General features: G+C 35.6%; 2 protein-coding genes and 1 long non-coding RNA gene across 6 annotated transcripts in view; 2 read left to right on the top strand and 1 right to left on the bottom strand.

Moving 5' to 3' along the window:
* The first annotated feature begins 6 nt into the window (after positions 1-6).
* On the top strand, positions 7-11,569 carry LOC139824815 (uncharacterized). Of its 3 annotated transcripts, none has more exons than XM_071797362.1 (6): positions 7-1,126; positions 3,551-3,659; positions 8,959-9,291; positions 9,484-9,716; positions 9,842-10,165; positions 10,261-11,569. In XM_071797362.1, exons 1-6 carry the CDS (start codon positions 825-827, stop codon positions 10,508-10,510), a joined length of 1,551 nt encoding a protein of 516 aa, XP_071653463.1. In that variant the 5' UTR covers positions 7-824; the 3' UTR covers positions 10,511-11,569. The 3 variants fall into 3 exon arrangements, with proteins under 3 accessions (XP_071653463.1, XP_071653462.1, XP_071653464.1); XM_071797361.1 differs by having other exon boundaries at positions 9,824-10,165; XM_071797363.1 differs by lacking the exon at positions 7-1,126 and adding an exon at positions 2,106-3,413 and having other exon boundaries at positions 9,824-10,165.
* A 101-nt stretch (positions 11,570-11,670) lies between these two features.
* LOC139824818 (uncharacterized) overlaps positions 11,671-21,607 on the bottom strand; it is a 50,744-nt gene continuing 40,807 nt past the window's right edge. Inside the window, exon 8 of the long non-coding RNA XR_011735298.1 lies at positions 11,671-12,913. This is a non-coding gene — a long non-coding RNA (uncharacterized lncRNA). The remainder of the gene's footprint in view (positions 12,914-21,607) is intronic.
* On the top strand, positions 13,562-20,616 carry LOC139824817 (lipopolysaccharide-induced tumor necrosis factor-alpha factor homolog). 2 transcript variants are annotated; one of them, XM_071797367.1, is made up of 4 exons: positions 13,631-13,787; positions 19,392-19,530; positions 19,689-19,839; positions 19,917-20,616. In XM_071797367.1, the coding sequence occupies exons 2-4, from the start codon at positions 19,419-19,421 to the stop codon at positions 20,017-20,019; spliced, it is 366 nt and encodes a 121-aa protein (XP_071653468.1). In that variant the 5' UTR covers positions 13,631-13,787; positions 19,392-19,418; the 3' UTR covers positions 20,020-20,616. The 2 variants fall into 2 exon arrangements, with proteins under 2 accessions (XP_071653467.1, XP_071653468.1); XM_071797366.1 differs by lacking the exon at positions 19,917-20,616 and having other exon boundaries at positions 13,562-13,787; positions 19,689-19,830.

Here is a 21,607-nt window from a genome sequence, read left to right as displayed (position 1 = left end):
ATATCAACGTGTCCGTATGCGAGCGAAGAATTGAGAATTAAGAGTTACGGAACTCTCGTCACTGCCCGCTGAGCTAAGTACGCTATAAATTGCAAACGTAAACGCGTTTGCGATATCAGACGCGCAAAAGTATCTCGAATTAATGCGAAGCGAAGGAGTTTCGGTTTCACGAGAGAAATTCGTGTAAGGATTTACGATCGCGAACCGCGATCTAATATCGAAACATATTATATTGAGAGAATTTTCTCCAGAGTGAAATTCCATAAAAGTTAGCTTGGTGTGAAACGAGGAAGCGCTTGCATCGAGGAAACTCCGTCTTACGCGTAAAGGAGGCGACAGAAAAGGAAAATATCGAGGTCGACGGGAACTGAAGAGGAACCGAGTGCGCGAGAAATCTCAGTAATATCGATTGAAATTTCACACATTTATAACAGGCATCAGCCGATTTCTTTCGCCCTACACAAAGTTGCTTGATGAAGAAAGTACAAGGCTCGGCTACTTATTGTAGACCACTTTCATCAAAGAATCATCGACACGGGGAAAGAGAATATATTCATTACCAGAGTACTTCAATTATTTAAGTACTTAAATGGAGTGATACTCAATAGTATCAAAGTGCGTACAAATTTAACGAATTAGGAGGGTGCATTCCAACGGAATATATCTCGCGCAACGAATCAGCTGACGGGATTGGAAGCGAAGGTTCCAAGCGTCAGCGATCGGAAAGGATCGATCGACACGAGGTGGGATCGTCCGGATGGGAGTATCGCCGCCGAGGGTGGCATTTCCTTGCGGCCGCACCTTCCGCTAGAAAACCGATATAGATGGAACGCAGAGCCGACAGATATGGCGCGAGGGAGATGCGCCATTCGCGTAGTGAGGATCTGCTGGGCGCGATTTCCAGATCACCCAGTCCGTGCGTCGATCTACCGGCCACGGCGTCCGAGGATGATCTAATCGCGGCCAGTGCCCTCCGGGACTCGGGCATCTACGACGAGGCTGTCGGCAGCGCCGGTATCGCCGGCCCGTCGCGGCGCATTTTCTCGTCGTCATCCAGAACGGTGGGAGTCCCTGTCGATCCGGAGGACTCCATTCGCGACATCGTCACCGAGAACGATCTGTACAGGTCAGTGCAGAATAATTCATTTAAGGAGGGAGAGGGTACTCATATGTATATAATTTATTTCCTTCAGCTTATATCACCGAGAAGTGGACTTGGTTTACATTTTTTCCTTAACACTCTTATACCATCCATACTATACACGGAGACAATTTTTTGTTATATTTTACCGTTAAATTCACTACAAACTTGGCAACCAAGGAATTTTTGAAATATACAAGACATTTTTTACAAACAACGTAATAAAAATTACTAAGCAGATTGGTACTTTTTGAAAAATTATTGAAATTTTACTATATATTTTAGTAAAATTAACAATCATATTTTCAAACATATTTTATATTTTATTATAGTAGATATTAATATTTTTTATTATGGTAGATATTTATCAAAATAGCTCGTATAATATACTTTATAATACATGTTGTCTTACAACTACCATTGATTTTCAAGGTAAATTCTAAGAGAAAATTCTCTCTGTGTACATACTTCCTTTATTCTTATTACAACCTATTTTTCTTTGTTCTAATGACCTCTCTCTCCCTCCATAATCTCCTCAACACAATCGTTGCATATTTTCTTCAATATTTCTTCTTTACACCTACCTAACTTCTTAAACCAATCCTTAGTCTCATAACACTTTTCCACGTAATGACTCATACAATCCTGCCCTTGCCCGCAAATTATACATACCGTTTTCTCTTAACCAATGTTTATTTCCCTCCTCCATGTTACCACACCTCAGGCTTATCAATGCTCTTACACTATCCCCCCTATTCAACTTATCTAAATTTTTAGGAGAGAGGATACTTGTATATAGTTGAGGATACTACTATATCGAAATACTAATGTTTTAATTTTCTTTAAGCAGAATGTTATCTACGTACTTTGAGCTATATAACATTTTTTATTCCTCGTTATTTTACTTATTACGTTAATAACTTTTTAATATAATTATAAAAATAAATAACAATAATATAATATAAAATAATATAAAATAAAAATAATATAATATAAAAATAATATATTATAAAAACAAGCCAAGACAGAAATATTGCGATTGCACTACATTTGTATTTTGTGGAACCCGCGAGAAGGATAACATAGAATTGTTATAGAGGAATAATAATCGAGATAAGTTATAGAAATTCTCCCCGCAAAACATCTTCGATGAAGATAAGATTCTTTCTAGACACAGTGATGGTAATTATAAATTTCTTAGTAATTATGCGAAGATATAGATCGAATGTTTATTATCGTGTTCTTGTTACGAACGAATCTTCGTTAAAATCGATTGGTACATACACATATGTAGGTATTCAAGAATATTTGTCACTAATGATCTTTTACTTTCACAGTTGCGTACTTTTGTCAAGTTAAATAGTTATAAGAATAGAATATTGCCGATTACTCAACGCTGCGACGTTGGATGGCCTTGGTGCCACAAGGAAATCATTACAATCTGCTTATCTACGCAATCAAGAAACGGAAATAAGCGTCGTTTCTTTTCTAAACGATCGGGAGTGGCTTCCGGGAATCGCGGTTACTCAACGGGATAAATTAAATGAATTATTTTGATCGCTCCTTTATTATTTCGTGATGCGAAGTAGTAACGAGGACAAAAGTACCGAAAGTATTTAGTACATGGGTGTGTTCTAAAAATATATGTCAGGTTTGAAAAATAAATGTGTCTGGAATATAATAGCCTCTAATGATTATGTCATCGACTATCGAATGCGCGCCGCAGCCTTGATGCGAGCTTCGTATTTCCGGAGACCCAGGTGACTTTCGCGCTTCGCAACTCTCGTCGAGGGCCCGAGATGAGCGTCGCGGTGCCAGCCAGTTCGGTCCCAGTCTCGCTCATCGGCTGCCGGAAGAAATGTGTGCGCGCCTACGCGTAGCTACGACCGGAACGCTGGCTGGGGCTGGCTCCGAGGCGTACACGAATCAGTCCAAATCGGCCCGAACGACGCTGCCCGGCCGCGTAAAAGCGAAAGTTCGCGCGGGGACCAGTTTGCTGGGCGAACGTGAGCGAGCGAGCGAACGAGCAGACGAGCGAGAAGCGGAGAGGAAGCCTCTCTCGACACGCGCGGTGGCCGCGGTGAAATCGATTTCGAGCGCGAGACGTGAAATCCGAAGGCCTAAGGGCCCGAAGTGGGATAAAAGCGCGTGCACATCCGGTTTCGTTTCTCCCGCTGGATAATAATTGCCGGCAACAAATCGCGAATCTATCGCAGATGGCTGATATCGCAATGTACGGCGACGACGTGTACAACGAGAGACGCGTATCCGCGTATGTTATATATGATTTCATAGAGAGAGTCCAATAGATCTCTTTTTACAGATCTTTTTTTATAAGATCGCTTATCTTGTAACGGTTCATTTTTTTTATATATCTTTTTGCTATCTAACGATTTGTCTTTTCTGCAGGTATGTCCTGTTCAAGCGGCATTATGACAAATATGTGGACCTCGCGGAGAAGTACAAGGAGGCGAAGAGTGTCGCTTATTACCTGGAGGAGCGCTATCACGAGATCAAGGTATGTGAAAGCGTTCTTTTTGTCTCACGAAAAATCTTACCGCATAACTTCATTTAACATTTTGCGGACAATTTGATACAACGTTAAATTTTTTCTACTTACTGTGTATTTTATATTTATAAATATACATTACAAGTGTCCTAGAATTAGTGATACAAGCGGGAAGGGAATGATTCTGCATGAAAAAATAAGTCGAAAGTATAAAATAAAAATTTTTTATACGAGATTTTATTTTTCCAGAAAAAAATATAGATATTATATTGTATTTTTTTTCTGATTTATCGAATTTTATTAATACCAATCATACCAATTCATTATAATGAATAGCATTCACTCCTCCGCTGCTTTTGTACTATTTTATAACATACAAAGGAAAATTGCACCGGGTTTTCCCACGTTAAATCACGATAGCAGGCTCATTGTTAGAACAGCATGATACGCCTATTCTCACGGTACATTTTGTTACTATTGTTGAAATAATTTGATGGGTTCTCGCGCAATTTTATTTGCGTATTCTTACCGTCCTTACAAACCTACTTTAATATCAATTTTAAATGTATTACCGTCTCTTTTATTTAATTTTACTCTTCTTTTAATTCAATTGTACAATGAGATCGGTTTCTTAGCGCTTTAGGCACTTTGTGTGTTATTTTATGATAGACGATGAAAGCTACATTTCATTTTTCCACAATGAAAAATAATAACAGTTACGATAATACAGCATCTTATCTGCTGGTTGCGAAATAATTGATTCATAAATTAGAAATCTTTTTAATTTACCGCCAAGTTTCTTTTGCTTAACCCTTAAATGCCACACCTCTCAAGAATCTCGTAAATGACCAATGGGGTCTAAAAGACCCCAGCATGAAAAATGTCTCCTTACTCATTGATTTTTTGATATTTAGTTATGAAAATTATTTTCAATGTTGTTCAAGGCTTAGAAAAGAGAATAAAATGCTTATATTGTTAAAATTTCAATTTCAACATAGTATAAAAAATTAAGTATTGCTAAAACTGAGTATTGCTAAGTGTACAACCGGGTAGGTCAATCACTCAACTATCATCAATGGGAGCGTGAGCTCCATTTTTGGGGAGAACATTTGAAAATATATCATTGTAAAGGGTCTGGGGTCCGCTGGACCCCGGGTGGCATTTAAGGGTTAATTTTAAAAATTTTAATTAACTGATTTTTGTTACAAGGAAGAGTGTAAGTGAAATTCTGTTATTAATCAGTGTCACGCATGATGGAGACATTCGCGAATTTAGCGGAATCCTTTTAAGGAGGTTCGATGGCTTCATCGGGGGGAGTAGTGGGACGCGGGGGTTCTGGAAACAGCGCACTAGCGTTTGAAGTAGTGGGAATGAAGGGGATTGCTCTGATTGGTCGCCGCGTGTATAATGCGTGCTGCTGTTCACGTCGTTCACGACCATGACAGTCTATGCAGACGAAAAATCAAGCAATTTATGCTTTAATAATTAATTTTTCTACGAAATGTGCGGTAACCTTCCCCTTTCTTTCGCTCATTTATTTGTAAATTATTAAGTTACATGTGCAAATTTCTTTTTCTTTATCATTTGCATTTTTTCTTGCACTTATTTCATTCTGAAAGTATATGCAATATGTCATTTCCCATAAAAACCATAAGAACCTATGTTAAAAATGCAGCCAGTTTCATGCAATTTTAGTATGTTGTTCTGGAATGCAAAATAGAATTATGTGAATTTTTGGGAATTTTTCACCGTCCCGTTTTGAAATAAATCTACTCCTAAAATTGTACTTTTTAGGTTTTGGAGTAGATTTTTTTCAAAACGGGACGGTGAAAAATTCCCAAAAAATTCACATAATTCTATTTTGCATTGCAGAACAACATATTAAAATTTCATGAAATTCTCTGGATTTTGTTGTAGCCATCGAACCACCTTGATAAAATGCTGTGCGAAATAACTCGTTGCTCAAGAGCTTTGCTCTTTTAGTTTCTCGATAGAAATAATGAGACAGCCTCGCAAATTAGTTAGCCAACGTAGCCAAATTAGTCACGTTTTCCATCTTTTAATTCGCGAAAAGAAAACGTGAGACAGTATAAGACTCCTGAACATCCGACGGAGCCAAATGAGAATCGTGCAGTTCTCTGTACCTTGTAATCAAACGCGGAAGACAAATCGCATTCTATATAAGCGTTAATGTGATTTGTGTCGCGACGATAATTATCGAGATGCATCTATAGTTCTTCCGCGATTTCTTAGCGCACCATGATGTTATCTCGCCGTTTGATTGTGAGTCAGTCTGGCGCAGTGAAATCGAGTCTCCTTTCTTATTCGCGTTACCTGCGAATTGTGTTTTCGTGAAACCGGAAGAACATCCGCGATGAGAAGAGCCTTACGTGAGAAAAGAATCGATAAAAAAAAATTTACTTTTTCCGTGAGAGATTCTTTTAGCGAGTTTATCTTATATTATTGCGCCTCCTATATCTTGATGTATGACTTATTGATATTTTGTTTATTGTTTCTGGCATTCGCGAAATCTTTGATTGATATCAATCGTTAAGAATTTTAATTTCTGTTTTGTCCTATACAGAGTTGTATATCTTGCGAATTAAAATGGATTGTTTTTAACGTATTCTGTTCTCATAATTCTTCAAATGCAAGAATACCTTGTTCTCTTATTTGTTTAAGGCTTGTGATAGATTTAAAGTTTTTCTTAAAAACAAGATCTTGTTCGAAAAAAATTTATTCTATTATTTCGACTTATTTGGAGCCATATAGAATCGCTCCCTTCTCACCTTCTGGTTTCAAATATAATAGCCGAAGCAAAATCTTAAATCTGTATATTGTAGAATTGTTTGAAAAATTTAAAGAGGAGAGCGAGGTATCTAATCTTGATCTACTAGCGATATGATAAAAGCAATCGTAATATATTCGACTTAAAAAGAGATCGCAAACGAAAATAACAGTTAGCTTATCTACTTTTATTTCACTTTTTCGACCGCGTAGCACATCCTTTGACTCGTTTTCCGCTTCAACTTTTCATTACGGGACTTTCTTTGGGATTGACATTCTTCACCTCATTTCCCAGATAAGGTTTCTCCGTGAGATCAAATGAGGCGTGATTCGAAAAAAAAAATATTGCGGTTTGACACACGAGCTCCGACGTCGATGCCTCGTAATTTTTCTCGGTAACATCCTGTTTTCCCAGTGCTCTACACTTCCACACCTCGTTCATTTAATTGCATGAAAGTTTGTACAGTTATAGTTACATACAAGTTGTGGCGCATCGAACAGTTTATACGAATCAATAAAAAACAAGATACATATAGTTTAAGAGTGAAGGATCAACAGTAATACAATTTTTGGAAATGCTCTCTAAAGCCAACGAAACACAATAAACAATATAATTTTTATTGTGTGATTATGTAGCCTTATCGCTAGCCGTTTTCTTTCATTCTATTACAATTCTGTTGGTTAATTTTCTCTGATAAGTTAGGAATTTTATTGAGGATAAAAACTGACTGATAATTAATGCGATAATTAATTTGATTTCGAAGCAAGATTTATTGATACTCGATTTTATGAATATTTGTTGCACAAGTCTCTTTGACCTTAAAGTGCTCTTTTATTATTACCTATATTTTGCCTTTTAACGCTCAGCTGTGTGTTTCATACCGACAAATAAAACTTAAAAAGGTTTATAATTGCTTCGCAAGCAGTTATTATATTAAATATAATCATTTTGCTATAATCGGTCCACGTGTTTCCTCTCTGGCATTTCCGGCTTGCCATCTTCCCGTTCCTCGTTGTAAGAAAACTTGCCAGGAGATCGAGCCTGGCATTCTCGGTGCGCCATAGCTGGTGTTCATCAACCTCTCTAGTCTCGCTTTACCTACCTAGTTGACCTACAATGTGGCTGACTAGCCACCGCTAGACAGAACTAAAAGCGGCAGGGGGAAGTGCTGAGTGTGCGTCATCGGTCGGTGTCACGCAATTGCGTCAAGTCGAGCCAGACGCGGGTCATCGACGTCAACGCACATCGATGTCGATTATACAAAATCCTTGAATAAAATCGTCCGAAGCACTTCTGGAACGGAATATTTAACGGAAAGGCCAGATTGAATTTTTATAAAACGGAAATTGCCTAACGTATCTAAAATTTTGAAATGATATCGATACAAAGCTTATATAGACATTTACATATAGTCGCGCCAGAAATTCTGTTCCTAAGAAAAATATAGGAGTCCGGGAGACTTGACTATATATAGAGGAGAGTTGAACCACTTCAAATATCTCGTTTAAATTTTGCGCCAAGCGCGCAATTGTTAAGTTGCTGTATTATATTATATTGTTGTATTATATAAATACGCGCTTGGCGCAAAATTTGAACGTGATATTTGAACTTCATTTGAAGTGGTTCAACTCTCCTCTATGGTCAAGTCTCCCGGACTCCCTCTATTTATATTTCATAACTAAAATAAAAAGCAGCAAGAAATGTACACCTATTGTTATTGAATTGACCAATTATAGTATAGAAATAATCATAACTATTATAAAAATGTCCTTTTCACTTCATAAACCTCAAATGGTCGGTTTTCTCACCAGATCAGTTTTCAAAGCTTCAATATTTCACTGAAGGCTTAGAACAAGTCTTTTTATTAAATTTTAGAACGTTTCAATATAACTTTTATTTTAGAATTTTAAAATGTTGTTCTTTGAAGTCACGTTGAAGTTATTTTGCATTTTTATGTTTTGATCTCATTTTTGCGTATTTAGGAAATACAAAAATCTTTAAAAATAATTAAACTATTAGGAACCTGGAACCTCCCTCATTCCGTATAGAGCGTCGTACACGGAAGGAGGGAGGTTCCAGGCTCGAACTGAGGTAATATTTTTCGCAATAAATTTAATAATTTAATTTAATTGAAATTATTAAAAAATGAGATGCTTATGTATATAAGTATCAAAGATTATTAACGTCTTGACGATTAAGGGACCAAAACCAATGGTCGAATCGTCACGATGATTATTTGCCAATTGGAGTCGGATGAAATGAAAGTCTAATTGTTTATTATATTGTTGGCGATTTACGAATGTACTTTAGGTATAATTAAACTATATAGATATGTTCTTCTCTAAAAAGATCGGACATGAAAGAATTAAGAAGCTACATATATCAGAGATTTAAGATATTACTTTCAAATATATTTCTTAGAGATTTTAGCACATTATCTACGTCTTATCGACTATTCTAAAGTTTCCATTTTTTTTACATAAAAGATCAATCATCTCACGTGAAATACTTTTTTTAAAGGTCGAGCGAGACAGGTTGGAGGAAGCTCGAAGGCATTTGGAAAGACGACTGGAAGGCTGCGAGACGGAACTTCGTGGCAAGGAGGACGAGCTCTTCTTGCAGCTGGAGAGAAGTTTGCGGCTGGAAGAAGAGATCGAACGGGCCAAGGCCGAGAGGGACAGCTATATGGAGGCTCAGCATCGCCTAGAACAACAACGAGAATCGGCTTTTCGTCGCTTACGGATGCAGCTCGAGCAGAACGAAGTCACAAGGCGGGATCTCGAGAGAGCGCGTCAAGATGTTATTCGCCAAGCCACTATTATTCGTATCGAAAGAGACACCTTGGAAAGAGAGGTGAGTGTTTAAATTGAGTAATGTCTTGCGTCATTTTATCTCGGAAAAAAAACTTCATTTCTTTATCTTTACACATGTGCTCCATCTCTGGAATTCGCGAATGGTTTGCTTTTCTCGTACGCGCCTCTGTCTTTCGACATATAATATGCAACATTGATCAAGATTTCGTTTTTTTTCGATTGTTTCCTCTAGAATGAGATGCTGCGGCAGAGACTGAGGGTGGAACAGGACGAATTAGGAGCGGAGCGACGCCGTCGGGAAGAAGGCGTTGCGGCATTAACGAGAGAGACTATTGCATTAAAACACGCGACGCGTCATTTGAGTGCCGCGACGTTTCACGCGACGTCCTGCCGGAATCGTCGCCGATGTTCCATCTGCATATACGCTAGACGCACCTTCGCCAACATTGACAATTATCGTGACAAGTGGGTAATATCAAAATTTTTATCGGCGAAAAACGAGGATCTTAATACGCTCGTATTCAGCGTCTGAAGACGAACGTATTAAGCAGCAAATGTTATTTTAAGCGCAGAAACTTTGCTCTTTGCAGTGGGAATCTTTTGCAGTGCCTTCAAACGCCCTTACAAGATCTTCGTAATTGGTTACGACCTACCGTGTCGTCGGCCTGCTCGTCTCGCGTTCCGCAAATCGAATCGTCTATTGCCGATCGGGAAATTTCTTACATTGACGACTCCAGTGCCGATAGTAGCAGCAACGGCAGTACTAACAGCCGTAGCTGCAGTAGCAGTACTAGCAGCAGCAACAGCGCTTACGACGATGATGCATATCCGAGTACTCCGATAGCCGAGCCATCCCTTTCGTCGGCCACTTCTAGCGTCCCGCACACAGCCAGAGCCTTTTCTTCGGATTCAGGGTTCGTTCAGTTAAAAACAAATATTACAATAATGATGATGACGATAATGAACGTTTGGTCACACCTGGTTTTTTATATTTATATTGTTTGTTTAGGTTTTCCTCAGAGATAGGGGATCGTAGATCGCGATGTTTCGACAACGTTGCCAGCAGTACCAGTAGTAGCAGTGGCAAGAGCAGAAATGTTAGCGAGTCGTTAGACAGCAACGAAATCAACGATCAGGGCGCGAGTGGAAGAGACGGGCTTACCCGCTCAAGATGGACTTCCTCCTTCCGTAGACTACTCGGACGGAAATCGAGGAGTAACCGTTCCTCAGGAACAAGCAAGACTGATGAACCGCAATGAACTATTTGTACTGATTGCGAGACAAAGACTCGACAAAAATACATTTATCCCGTCCTCCTCCCTCTTCCAAAACAACCTCTGCGAAAAAATTCAGTTCTTAATTCGAAATGAAGCAAGGTCTTTGCGAACTGGTTGAATTCTTTTCATCGGAAAGTGTTGAAACTGCCGAGGGTTGCATTTCTTTTTTAATAAGAGATGCAAGTGAATTTATATATGGATTTAGGGATCCTGGAATGTTTAAGAGAATAACTGAATGATACGTATTCTCGAAACTTGTTGTTTCAAGAGATATATAATCGTGATTTTATCTTTTTCAAGATTATGAACTATGCTGAAAATAATTTAGAAAACAATATCAGATATCTTGTAAAATACTAGAAATAACATAATTTCTAGATTTTTTAAAATTCTTTTTTTATATCGATAATGTTTTACGTCAGGAATTCTTCAGTAAAAATTATATTGTACTCCAGAATCCAGAAATTCTAACAATAAGTGTAGATCCATGATGTAGGAATTGAATATTGAATAAGTTAAAGAGAATTATATATATGTATAAAAAGGAATTAAATTATTAGAAACAATTGCATTTGAAGTTTATAAGTATATTACTAGAAAAAAGTATAGATGGGTTTTAAAGGCTTTGAATTTTAAAATGTAAGATTTTCATGTTTTAGAATGTAATTTTAAAATATTCGGTTTAAATCGAACTATAAAATAATAGAGAAACGTTATTGTTTGTATTCCGAAAGTTTCTTCTATTGTTACGTTTTATTGTTATCACAGCGATTGTTGTTGTATTTGCCAAGAAATACAGTGGCTAATTATAAGCATGATCGATCAATCAATTCAATTGAAAGTTTTAAATTCGCAACAATTTTTTGTCTTTTGTCAATATTATATCGTTTGCGACGAAAGAGCCAGTTCTTTAAATACGTGTATGATGAAAATGGTCGGACCAAATTGCTGACATGTCACAATCCTGTTACGATAATGTTGTGAAATGTAGGAAATTCCAATATATGAATATTACGCAAATAAAATTATGTATACGATAAAGAGTGTTTTTTAAATGTTTTCTAAATGTGTTCTTCAAATTAAAGATTTTCCCAAGAATTAACATTAAATTTTAATAATAATTACAAAATTAACAAGAGTATTGTGCTGGAATAATATTGATTCGAAAAAATGCAATTAAAAATTAATCTAAGCGAAATATTATAATATATTATATCGATATATATTGGAGATGATATTATAATGCCTGTGCGTTCGTTTATTCACATTGGGAGCTATTGAGAAAATAAAATCTATAATACACTACGTTACGCATATTATACATATATGTATTGTATATGTATATTTTATTTTCCCAGTAGCTCCCAATGGGAATGAACAATCGCAGGCACTATATCTATATTGAAGATTAATTGACTAGGTATAAATTCTCTTTAAAAAATTAAAGATTATTTACGAAATAATAACAGATCTATACTTTTAAACATGAATGTATGAAATGACTCCCCTGTAGCCGACTCCCCGAATAGCCCCCGGAAATATTTGTGAAATTTTAGTAATTATTATTCCAAATAGTGAAATAATAACTTCTATAAACACGAATATGCAATTATAATTATACACTAAATTATAAAAACTGGAAATTATTTACAGCTATAAATATCTTTCAAAGTTGCAATTTTCTGAATTGGCATTTAAGTGTAATTTTATTCTTATTTTATTATTGACATCAAGTATTATTGCTATCTGTTATTTATTATCTAGTAGCTTTATCAGTTTCCGATTTAGAATGATAATGAAAATTACTTCGTTTTCGATAAAGAAAGAAAAAATATCTTATCATAAATGTCTGTTATCGTAATTGAGTCTACCTGGAAATGCAAATCTTACGAAAAATTATTCATTGCTAAGTTTGTAAGTAACACATACGATAAGATATCGCATTTTTAAAATCCGCAAAATCCATGAATTGCAATTAACACTTTGATCAAATTACGATTAATTTAAGATAGAAGAATTTAATTTAATAGATTAATTTAAAAGAATTTAAAAATTGCGACGATTTATATTATTACATAACACCTGCAACCTTAATTAAGATAGAGTTTCACAGTGTTAGGGTCACTCGTAGGTGGTTTTAGCCGGTAGGCTACGGAGAAACGGCGGGATTTTTTGTCCCTGCTCTCCGTAGAATCCGGCACTCTCCTGTCCCACCCCGGGGGCAGGGTGTCTTCCCCCTCCAACATCGGAGGGGGTCACTGGCTCAAACCCCCGGTGAAGCGGAGGCGCTCCCCGATCAAGGGCGCTCCCCGAACGGCGGCATAACGTCGCCGGGACTGGTTGCCTCCGTGGATCCGTGGGGATTCCAGTAGTAGAAGATTTCCCCTACGTAAAAAAAAAGGTAACACAAATAGATATTAAAATTTATTGTTTGACACATGGAAAGAAAAATTAGATTCGCAACGATGAATTATACAGAGTTAGAAATCTTGTAAGTAATTCTACCCATTGAATCGATAACCGCGATTAAGTTAAATATATGATGATATGAGTTAAATATATGAAAGTTTGATTGAAGTCGATCGTCTAACGTTAAGACAAGGTTGCGATTCAAATAGAAATTATTTAACGTTTCGTAATCAATATCACATTGCTATTTAAGCTTTTAATTCTTCAAATATCTCACGAAATTTTTTTTCTGTTTCTTTCCTTTGATATACAAAATATGTCAATTGCAATGTAGGAGGAGGGAGCAGGATGATCGTATATTAGTTAAAATCAGCTAACAGATATTATCGCAACTTTATTTTGATATTATTTTATTTAATTTTCACTTCGATTAAAATTGACTGCAAAAAAAAATAAGAATTTCTATAATGTATTCCAGAACATCATTGTAAGTCGTAATTGCTGACATAATAAGCATTGTTTCTTAGTTTTTTAGTTGAAAGGGCCAAAGAGAAGTTCAAAGTAATATAGGTATCTCAATCTTTCGTCGATTGTGCGTTCCCATTTCCGGATCAGCGACATTGTGCGACTCCGTGACGTATGTTCGTTTATTTGCCTATACGTTCTCCCATCCACGCGAATCCCGCCTTCGACTCCTTCGAGCAGAGAAACCAATATATAGGCCCAGTGTATAGTTCACATGTACCGCATTCGACGCTGATAACTCTACCAGTGCGATTTTTGTGCGCGCCGCGAGTATTCGAGCGTTCTCCAACGAACGCTCTCAAACCATTGTTCTCTGACGCAACAGGTACGCTCACCTATTAATAGATCGGCGCCAGACCGGCGAATTGCACGAATTCGCAAGCGATCAGCTAGTTACGTTTCTTTCAAGAAAGAAAAGTTTTTGGCAAAATTTGTCGCGGAGGAATAGCTTGTGTTTGAAAGGAAAACATACTAAGACGTTAATTTTGGAGTGAAGTTATTGTAAGTCTCGAGATTAACCCGTTCGCTACCGCTGGAAAACAATTGGTACCGTTATAGACTTTATTTTTAATAGATACGCACAGTATGCTACACATTTTCACTTCCGCACACATATACAGGTCACTAAACATGTTACATAACGTGTCATACATGTATGACGATATAAAGTTATGTTACACGTGTATGGTTCTCTCCTGAGAATCGATGCGTCACACATATGTGACGCATGATAGCGGGCGTGTTAAGAGATTCGCTAATGTGATTAAAAGTAAAACCATTGTAGTTAGAATCATTAATACTAAAGGAATATTTCATGTGAGTGTAATGCAAATTATTTACTTTCTAATTGCTTTTATTGTGAATAAATAATCGTTTTTAACGAAAATTTATTTTAAATTATGTCTACGTTTGACTAAACTGTGTCCGGGAAACATTAAGATTCGTGTTTTAATGATTTTCGGACATAGTTAGTGTCCGGAAATAGTGTTTTAATGTTTTAATGTCTTTTTTTTTAAAAGACCATCAATAATGACTTATAATGATGTAGCTCTGGAATACAGAAATTCTTATTTTCTTACAGTCAATTTTAATCAAAGCGGAAATTGAGTAAAATAAAATAATATAAAATTGCGATAATATCTGCCAGCTGATTTTAACTAATGTACATAGGTACAATTTTGCATATGTGAAAAGTTAATTAATTTTTATTCTAATATGAATTTACTAATATAAATATTTTAATTAATATTTTAATAAAAAATAATATTAATTTAGTTAAAAAGAGAGAGGGGGGAAGTAAAGAAAAAGAGCGGGAATGATATAATTTATCACGTACGACACGCACGATTTAATTATTATCGCTTAAACTGTTAAATATTCATAGAACGCGATATCAAGGAAAGAAAAAGAAAATAGAAAAGAAAGAGAAAGAATATAAAAATATGAAGTAAAAACAAGTTGCCATGCCACGAGTTTATGGTCGCTTTTAAAGGCGAGGCACTTTCCTTATCAGTTATCTCTAGTGAAACGTGGCCAACAATTTGTTGAAGGTGATGCGAACGCTTATTTTACTCAATCGATGATATCGAACATACCGATTATTCGAAGGACACGTGCCCACTCGTTCACTTTTTACGAATCGAAAACATTCCGCGATGCAAATTTTACGTAACTGCGAAGATATGGCAAAATCTCCTTCATTGTACTCATTGAGAAAAAGCAAAATAGTTCTGCCAATTAACTATCATGTGATAATTGATTTAAGTAAACAAGTTTTATGAAGTCATGAAAACAAAAGTAACTTTGAAAACTATCAAAATGAACGGTCTCAACAACAACTGTGATGTTGAATATTAACATGGTACAATCTCGGTTTAGAATCATCGAGCAAAATATTTTTATCTCAGATATAATAAAAAGTTATATTATCTTAGAAAAGCAGTGGCACACTGAACAAATTTGCGATTCGTTTTATATCGCCTTTATAATATATGATCATCGCAATTGTTAAGAAACTGATCTTTCTCTCTCAAGTATCTTTTATCATTCTTTTTATCTCCGCTCATGTAGACTTATTGTTAAACATGAAAAAACCAAACTGCGAGAAATAACATTACATTGCTAACAGAATAAATATACATATATCTAAAAAGAATAATTATTCCTATATCAGATTTCTTTTCAAAATTTTAAAACATTTTTCAAATCAGGGGATTTCCACTTAAAAAATATCTTTTACACATGAGACATTCGTCAAGTTTTAAAATGTGGTGGTTCTAGCATTATTTAAATTTATCCTCGCATATATGTAATGTTGCATGTATTAATTATTCATATCCAACAGAAAGAAAATAATAACTTTGATGAAGGAACAAGAAGTTTTTTCAAGCAAATGTTTCTTTTAATTTTTTATTTTCTATGTTCCTATTTTTATCACATTCCACGTACTATTTTAACAGAAATTTAATTATCTTTTCATAAAAGTACTTATTCTAACGTGAATGCTCTCAATTTCATAAAAATGAACAGTACGATGCGCGATGATGTAATTGAATTCTCAATACAATTTCAATTGATATGAAACTGATGCGTATGAGTCATATTTATGATATGTCTACGTGTGTACATCTTCTACATGTTGTGAGGCGTTAAATCTCCCGTATACATTTAGATTTTTCTTTCGAGAATTTGATAGCTTATCACATTATACGATACGCATGTTACTCGATTGTAACTCGATTCGCAATCAAGTTGTATTCCGCGTAATGATCTAATAAACAAGCTCCAGCACAGGTTTCAATATAATGACGTATTTGGATATGTTTATATAAATTACAGGTCTAAAAAAAAATTAGAGAATAGTGAAGCAAATATTTCTTTAGCGATCAATACATTTTTTTCATTTTTTATTTGTTCCACTGATATCAAACGAAAGACTTTTGAAAAAAGATTACAAAATTTATGATTAGTTATCCGGAGAAGTGTTATATTATACTGCGAATGGTGATAAGACACACACACACACACACACACACACTCTCTCTCTCTCTCTCTCGCTCTCTCTCTCTTTCTCTCTCTCTCTATCCGGTCACAATCGGTGAAGATTGTGTGCGTGTAGATAATGCTATATCAGCGTTCATACTCTGCTGGGAGTCATATAAAGCTGGGAAATTGGGAATTTTTGGCGAATAAGATATCTAACTAACATTTCCGTTGATTAGATAGTCTAAATCTGCTAAAAATAGATTTCGCAGAGTGTCGTCTACAAATTTTATCGGCAGAACATTAATAGAAATATAACAAAGAATCTGCTAACAGGAATATGATAACAGGATGACTGCAAGCATCGAGCAGAATCTGTCATATCGCAACTATTTACATTTCCATTTAAGTAATTTATGGAATGACAAATATCGCTCGGTTTCTGCTGGCAATATTATTATGTCGACAATCTGCGCTGGCTACCCGAGCTTAATTAAGGGGGCGCATAAAAAATAGCCCTGTATAAATTTTTTTTTTAGAAAATATTAAGATAATCGAAGCGGGGTTTTACTAGTATATTATATGTATATCTATATATTAACATAATGTTAAATTTTTATTTAAAAACAGAATAATGAATTTCTTTCGCCAGTATATAGAATAACAATTAAAGTAATTTAAATCGACCGTGACTGGCAATATATAACGCCTTTTCGATTGAAAAACTGTGAGCCAACTTGGTTTGTCGGATTCACACAGCACTTTTTCGTATCAATCATCGAGGCATTATTAATTTCGACCGTGAGTTTTGGTCAGTTGATGTAATTTCTAAATTAAATAGTTTAATTTTTATTTAATAGTTCATATTTTATTTATTTAAAAATATTTAAAAATATATACGGCAGATATTGCTGTTGACGTCAGATACATCCACTGCTGTTATACGCTTTGCATTACCCTATGTCACATAGGCTATGTGCAACCTATATGTTTATCTAAAATCTATATGTTTATTTAAAACAAATAAACAATAGATAGATTCTTAAAATATATAGATAAATCTAGTCTACGTAGCCGATTTTAAAAATTCGCAATTTTTGCAAAGTGGCTCTTATCTAAATATAAAAGTGCGAATCAATTGTTTCTTTTTGGCTATAAAAAGAAAACTAAGACCTAAAAGCATCCTACGATAAAGACTGCGTAATTTCATACTAAATAAATAAATTAAAAAAAAAAAAAATGAATCCGATCCATCCAATCGTTTTCGAGATATTTCGGGTACCGATTTTGAAAACATGGTTTCGAGAAAAACGCGTTTAAAGTTTTAAGTATACTTTCAAGCAATATTTAAATAATTTCTTTTGACTTATATGAAATCATCTATTTCATACAGCAAGCCTTGCAACAAAGATTGTGACATTAATAAGGGGGGGAGGATTCTATAGTAGCAGTAATTATCGACATTTCTTTATTAGAAGAAATCTTTGAATTGGCTTTACCGAATTGCAAAATTTTTTTACAGAATTAAAGTACGCACAAAAATCTAGAGCAGGACATACGATTTCATATCAGAAACAAAAAAAAAAATTAAAAATTTGGCACATACAGCTGTCACCTGACAACATTATTTACTTAAATAAAAATACTGCAATTTATACATTACAAAATGACATAGAACTGCCTTAGGGACATGTAGGAACAATATCGTGCAAATAGAAGTTTAGAAAAAAAATTTTCTCTAATGAAGTTTTATTATGCAGAGGCACATGCAGCTTGATAGAATGTGCAGTATTGCGTGTAGCGAGACATGGCGCAACAATCGGGCAAGGACAGATATATTTCTAATGAAATTTTATTATGCAGAGACACATGTAGGTGTGCCTTAATATCAAACTGCATGTGCCTCTGCATAATAAAAACTTCTTCACTAGAGAAAATCTTTTATTCTATGGCTTTGGATCTTACAATTAGTTCTATTTGCACGATATTGTTCTTACATGTTGTCCCTAGGGCAGCTCTATGTCATTTTGTATATAAACTGCAGTATCTTTGTTTAAACAAATATTGTCGTCAGGTTAGGACAGCTGTATGTGCTCAAAATTTTATTTTTTTTTCGTTTCTGATATGAAATCGTGTGTTCTGCTTTAGATCGTTGTGCGTACTTTAATTCTGTAAAAGAATTTTGTAATTCTGTAAAGCCAATTCAAAGATTTCTTCTAATGTCTATCTCTTTAAAACGCTGTACATTTTTTATTTTTTCGAATTTTAACTTACAACTCCAAGAAAATATTCTTAAGCATATACACTGTAAGAAAATGCAAAAATTGAAAAATAGTGTTTTTTATTTGTCACTTTAATTAGAATGCAGTTAACACAAATCTATTTCAATGTTCTGCTTGAACCTGTCGGCAAATTGCTAACACTTTGCTTATTGAGTTATTTGCTCCGAGAATTCCGCTTACTCCCTCCATCTTGTTTTATTTAAAATGGATAAGAAATCGACAAATATATCATATTAAAATTGTTACAAGGTCATCTGATTGCGCTTTTTTGCTTCTTGAATCTGTATCAGTCACCGCGATCCGTTTTTCTATGTAAGTCCATTTTTATCCGATAACAAAACAACTATGTGGTTCAACTGAAAGTCTGTTGCACTCACGAATTTTTTACAATATATGATCTATTCCTCTTATTGTTATTTCCATTCAACTTTATTGCTCAACAACATTACAATCTTATGTATTGCAATAAAATGTTTTAGTGTATGAAACGTAAGGGTTGTAAAACATACATAGTAGCAATTGTGTTTGTGTGAAACTTGCGACGACTTATGTAATTATGTAATATAAGTGTAATGCTAGATTTTACACACGAAGAATGGACAATGCAAGCGGATGATTAAACGTTACATAAGAATATAACTTATTTTGTATTTTTTTGCAACTAGATAATAACGAAAAAGTAGGCAATTTTTATGGAAAAAATGGACCACCCACCAAGTTACACGTCACCACCATATCCGCAACCACAATACCCTTATCCGCAACCACCACCAACGTCAATGCCATCAATGCCATCACCACCACGTAAGTGTAAAATTATGAAAAAAGAATCTTATAATCAATAAAAATTACATTATAAAAAACAAGTTTATACATACAATATTTGTGCATATGCATAATATCTAATCATCTAACAATAAAATAAATACTTTCGAAGTTTAACGCGTCTAATGTGGCCACAGATACGGTGCATACAATCGTAACAGGGACGGCCTTCAGCAATGAAAGTCAACATATGACCTGTCCACACTGCCATGCTACTATAAGTACGCGCGTAGACTCGGAAGCGAACACGAAGACACATCTAATTGCGGTGCTCCTCTGTTTATTCGGGTAAGATTGTAAAATATAGTATAAAAGAATCTTATCAAAAAAAGGTCCGATTAAATCTGACGTTAATTCTTTTCCAGATGCTGGTGTTGTGCACCGTGCCCTTACTGCATGGATTCTTGTCTAGTCCACAAGCATTACTGTCCAGCGTGCGATGCTTTCCTTGGAGCATCAGAAAATTAATCAATTACATTTGCGATAAAAATAGAAAAAGATAGTGCAGAATTATATTATCATCAGCTAGGATATACGATTCATAAAGAAGACATATTGTTTTTATCACATATTTCAAATAAACTGTTGTCGAACTATCCACATGTAAATTAGTTTAAAAAATTTTGTTGTTGCTTACAATTTTTACAAAGTGTGCGAATATAACACACACACACACACACACACACACACACACACACACACACACATAAAAAGGAAGGGGGAGAGCTCTTACTCTTTTGTTTTTATAAATACTGCTAGAGAAAAGAGATTTACATGTATATATAAGCTACATACGTTTTATAAGTGTTTTTTATACTGTTCGCGGTATTTTTCATCAATCTGTAATCTTGCATTGTAAAAGGAAATATTATAGAAAGAATTAGTAATTTTTTTAGACATACGTGTCTAACAAACATTTTAAAAACGTCTGTACGTCTTTATAGACATGTGTGCTATTTAAAATACAACACTATTAATTATACTTACGTGTATAATGTATTAGTAATATATATAATAATATGAATTATATCATAACACTAATAAAATTAATTAGAAGACTTCAAATTTGAGTTTCTTGTCAAAGCAAATAATTACAGTTTATTACTATCAAAAATTCAATATTTCTTAAACAATTGGCACTTAAAACTACTGCGACGCTAACCTAAAATTTCCATTTTCTTCAAAAGAATCACGTGAAATTCTTTTTTTCAAAGGCGAGCGAGATAAGTTGGAGGAAAGCTCGAAGCATTTGGAAAGATAACTGGAAAGTTACGAGACGGAATTTTGTAGCAAGGAATAGTTATTTGTGTAACAAGTGCGGGAAGTTGAGAATTGGACACGAGTGCGGAGTGGACGCACGAGCCGAAGGCGAGTGCGTCCACTCCGCACGCGTGTCCAATTCTCAACCCGCACGTGTTACACACACTATTTTATTCACTCGAGGCCGTGCGGGAATAAAGGCCTTCACACATAAAATGTCGTAAGGACGTAAAACGTAGGCGTAAGAAAATCGATCAATCCCAATCAAGTATTTCCCCCTACTGTGGTTACGCACAGCACAATATTTGATTGGGATTGGTCGATTTTCTTACGCTTACGTTTACGTTCTTACGCGATTTATGTGTGAAGGCCTTAAGATATTCCCGCACGCAGTGCGGGAATATCTCATTCCCGCACGGGTTCGAGTGGGGAATTTCTCGCGTAAGGAATTGGCCATTTGTCGCACAGATGGCGCGCGCGTAATGGGCCACTTTCCACGCACGTGTGATATAATAGTTATTTGTGTAACAAGTGCGGAAGTTGAGAATTGGGTCCACTCCGCACGCGTGTCCAATTCTCAACCGCACGTGTTACACACACTATTTTATATCACAAGTGCGTCTAAAGTTTAAAAAAGGACTTGCAGGGGCGAGGGGGAGCGAAGCCCCCCGAGCCCTTAAAGAAGGACTTGCGGGGAGCTATTTCTCCCAACGAGGGGGGGCGAAGCCCCCCCCAAGTCGAAAAGTTGGGCGCAGGCGGGAAGGGGGCGCGGGGGGGAGGGGCGGAGCCCTCCCCC

Source organism: Temnothorax longispinosus, unplaced genomic scaffold (assembly GCF_030848805.1).
Source record: "Temnothorax longispinosus isolate EJ_2023e unplaced genomic scaffold, Tlon_JGU_v1 HiC_scaffold_59, whole genome shotgun sequence".
Lineage (NCBI taxonomy): Eukaryota > Metazoa > Arthropoda > Insecta > Hymenoptera > Formicidae > Temnothorax > Temnothorax longispinosus.
This window is presented reverse-complemented; position numbering and strand designations above follow the sequence as displayed.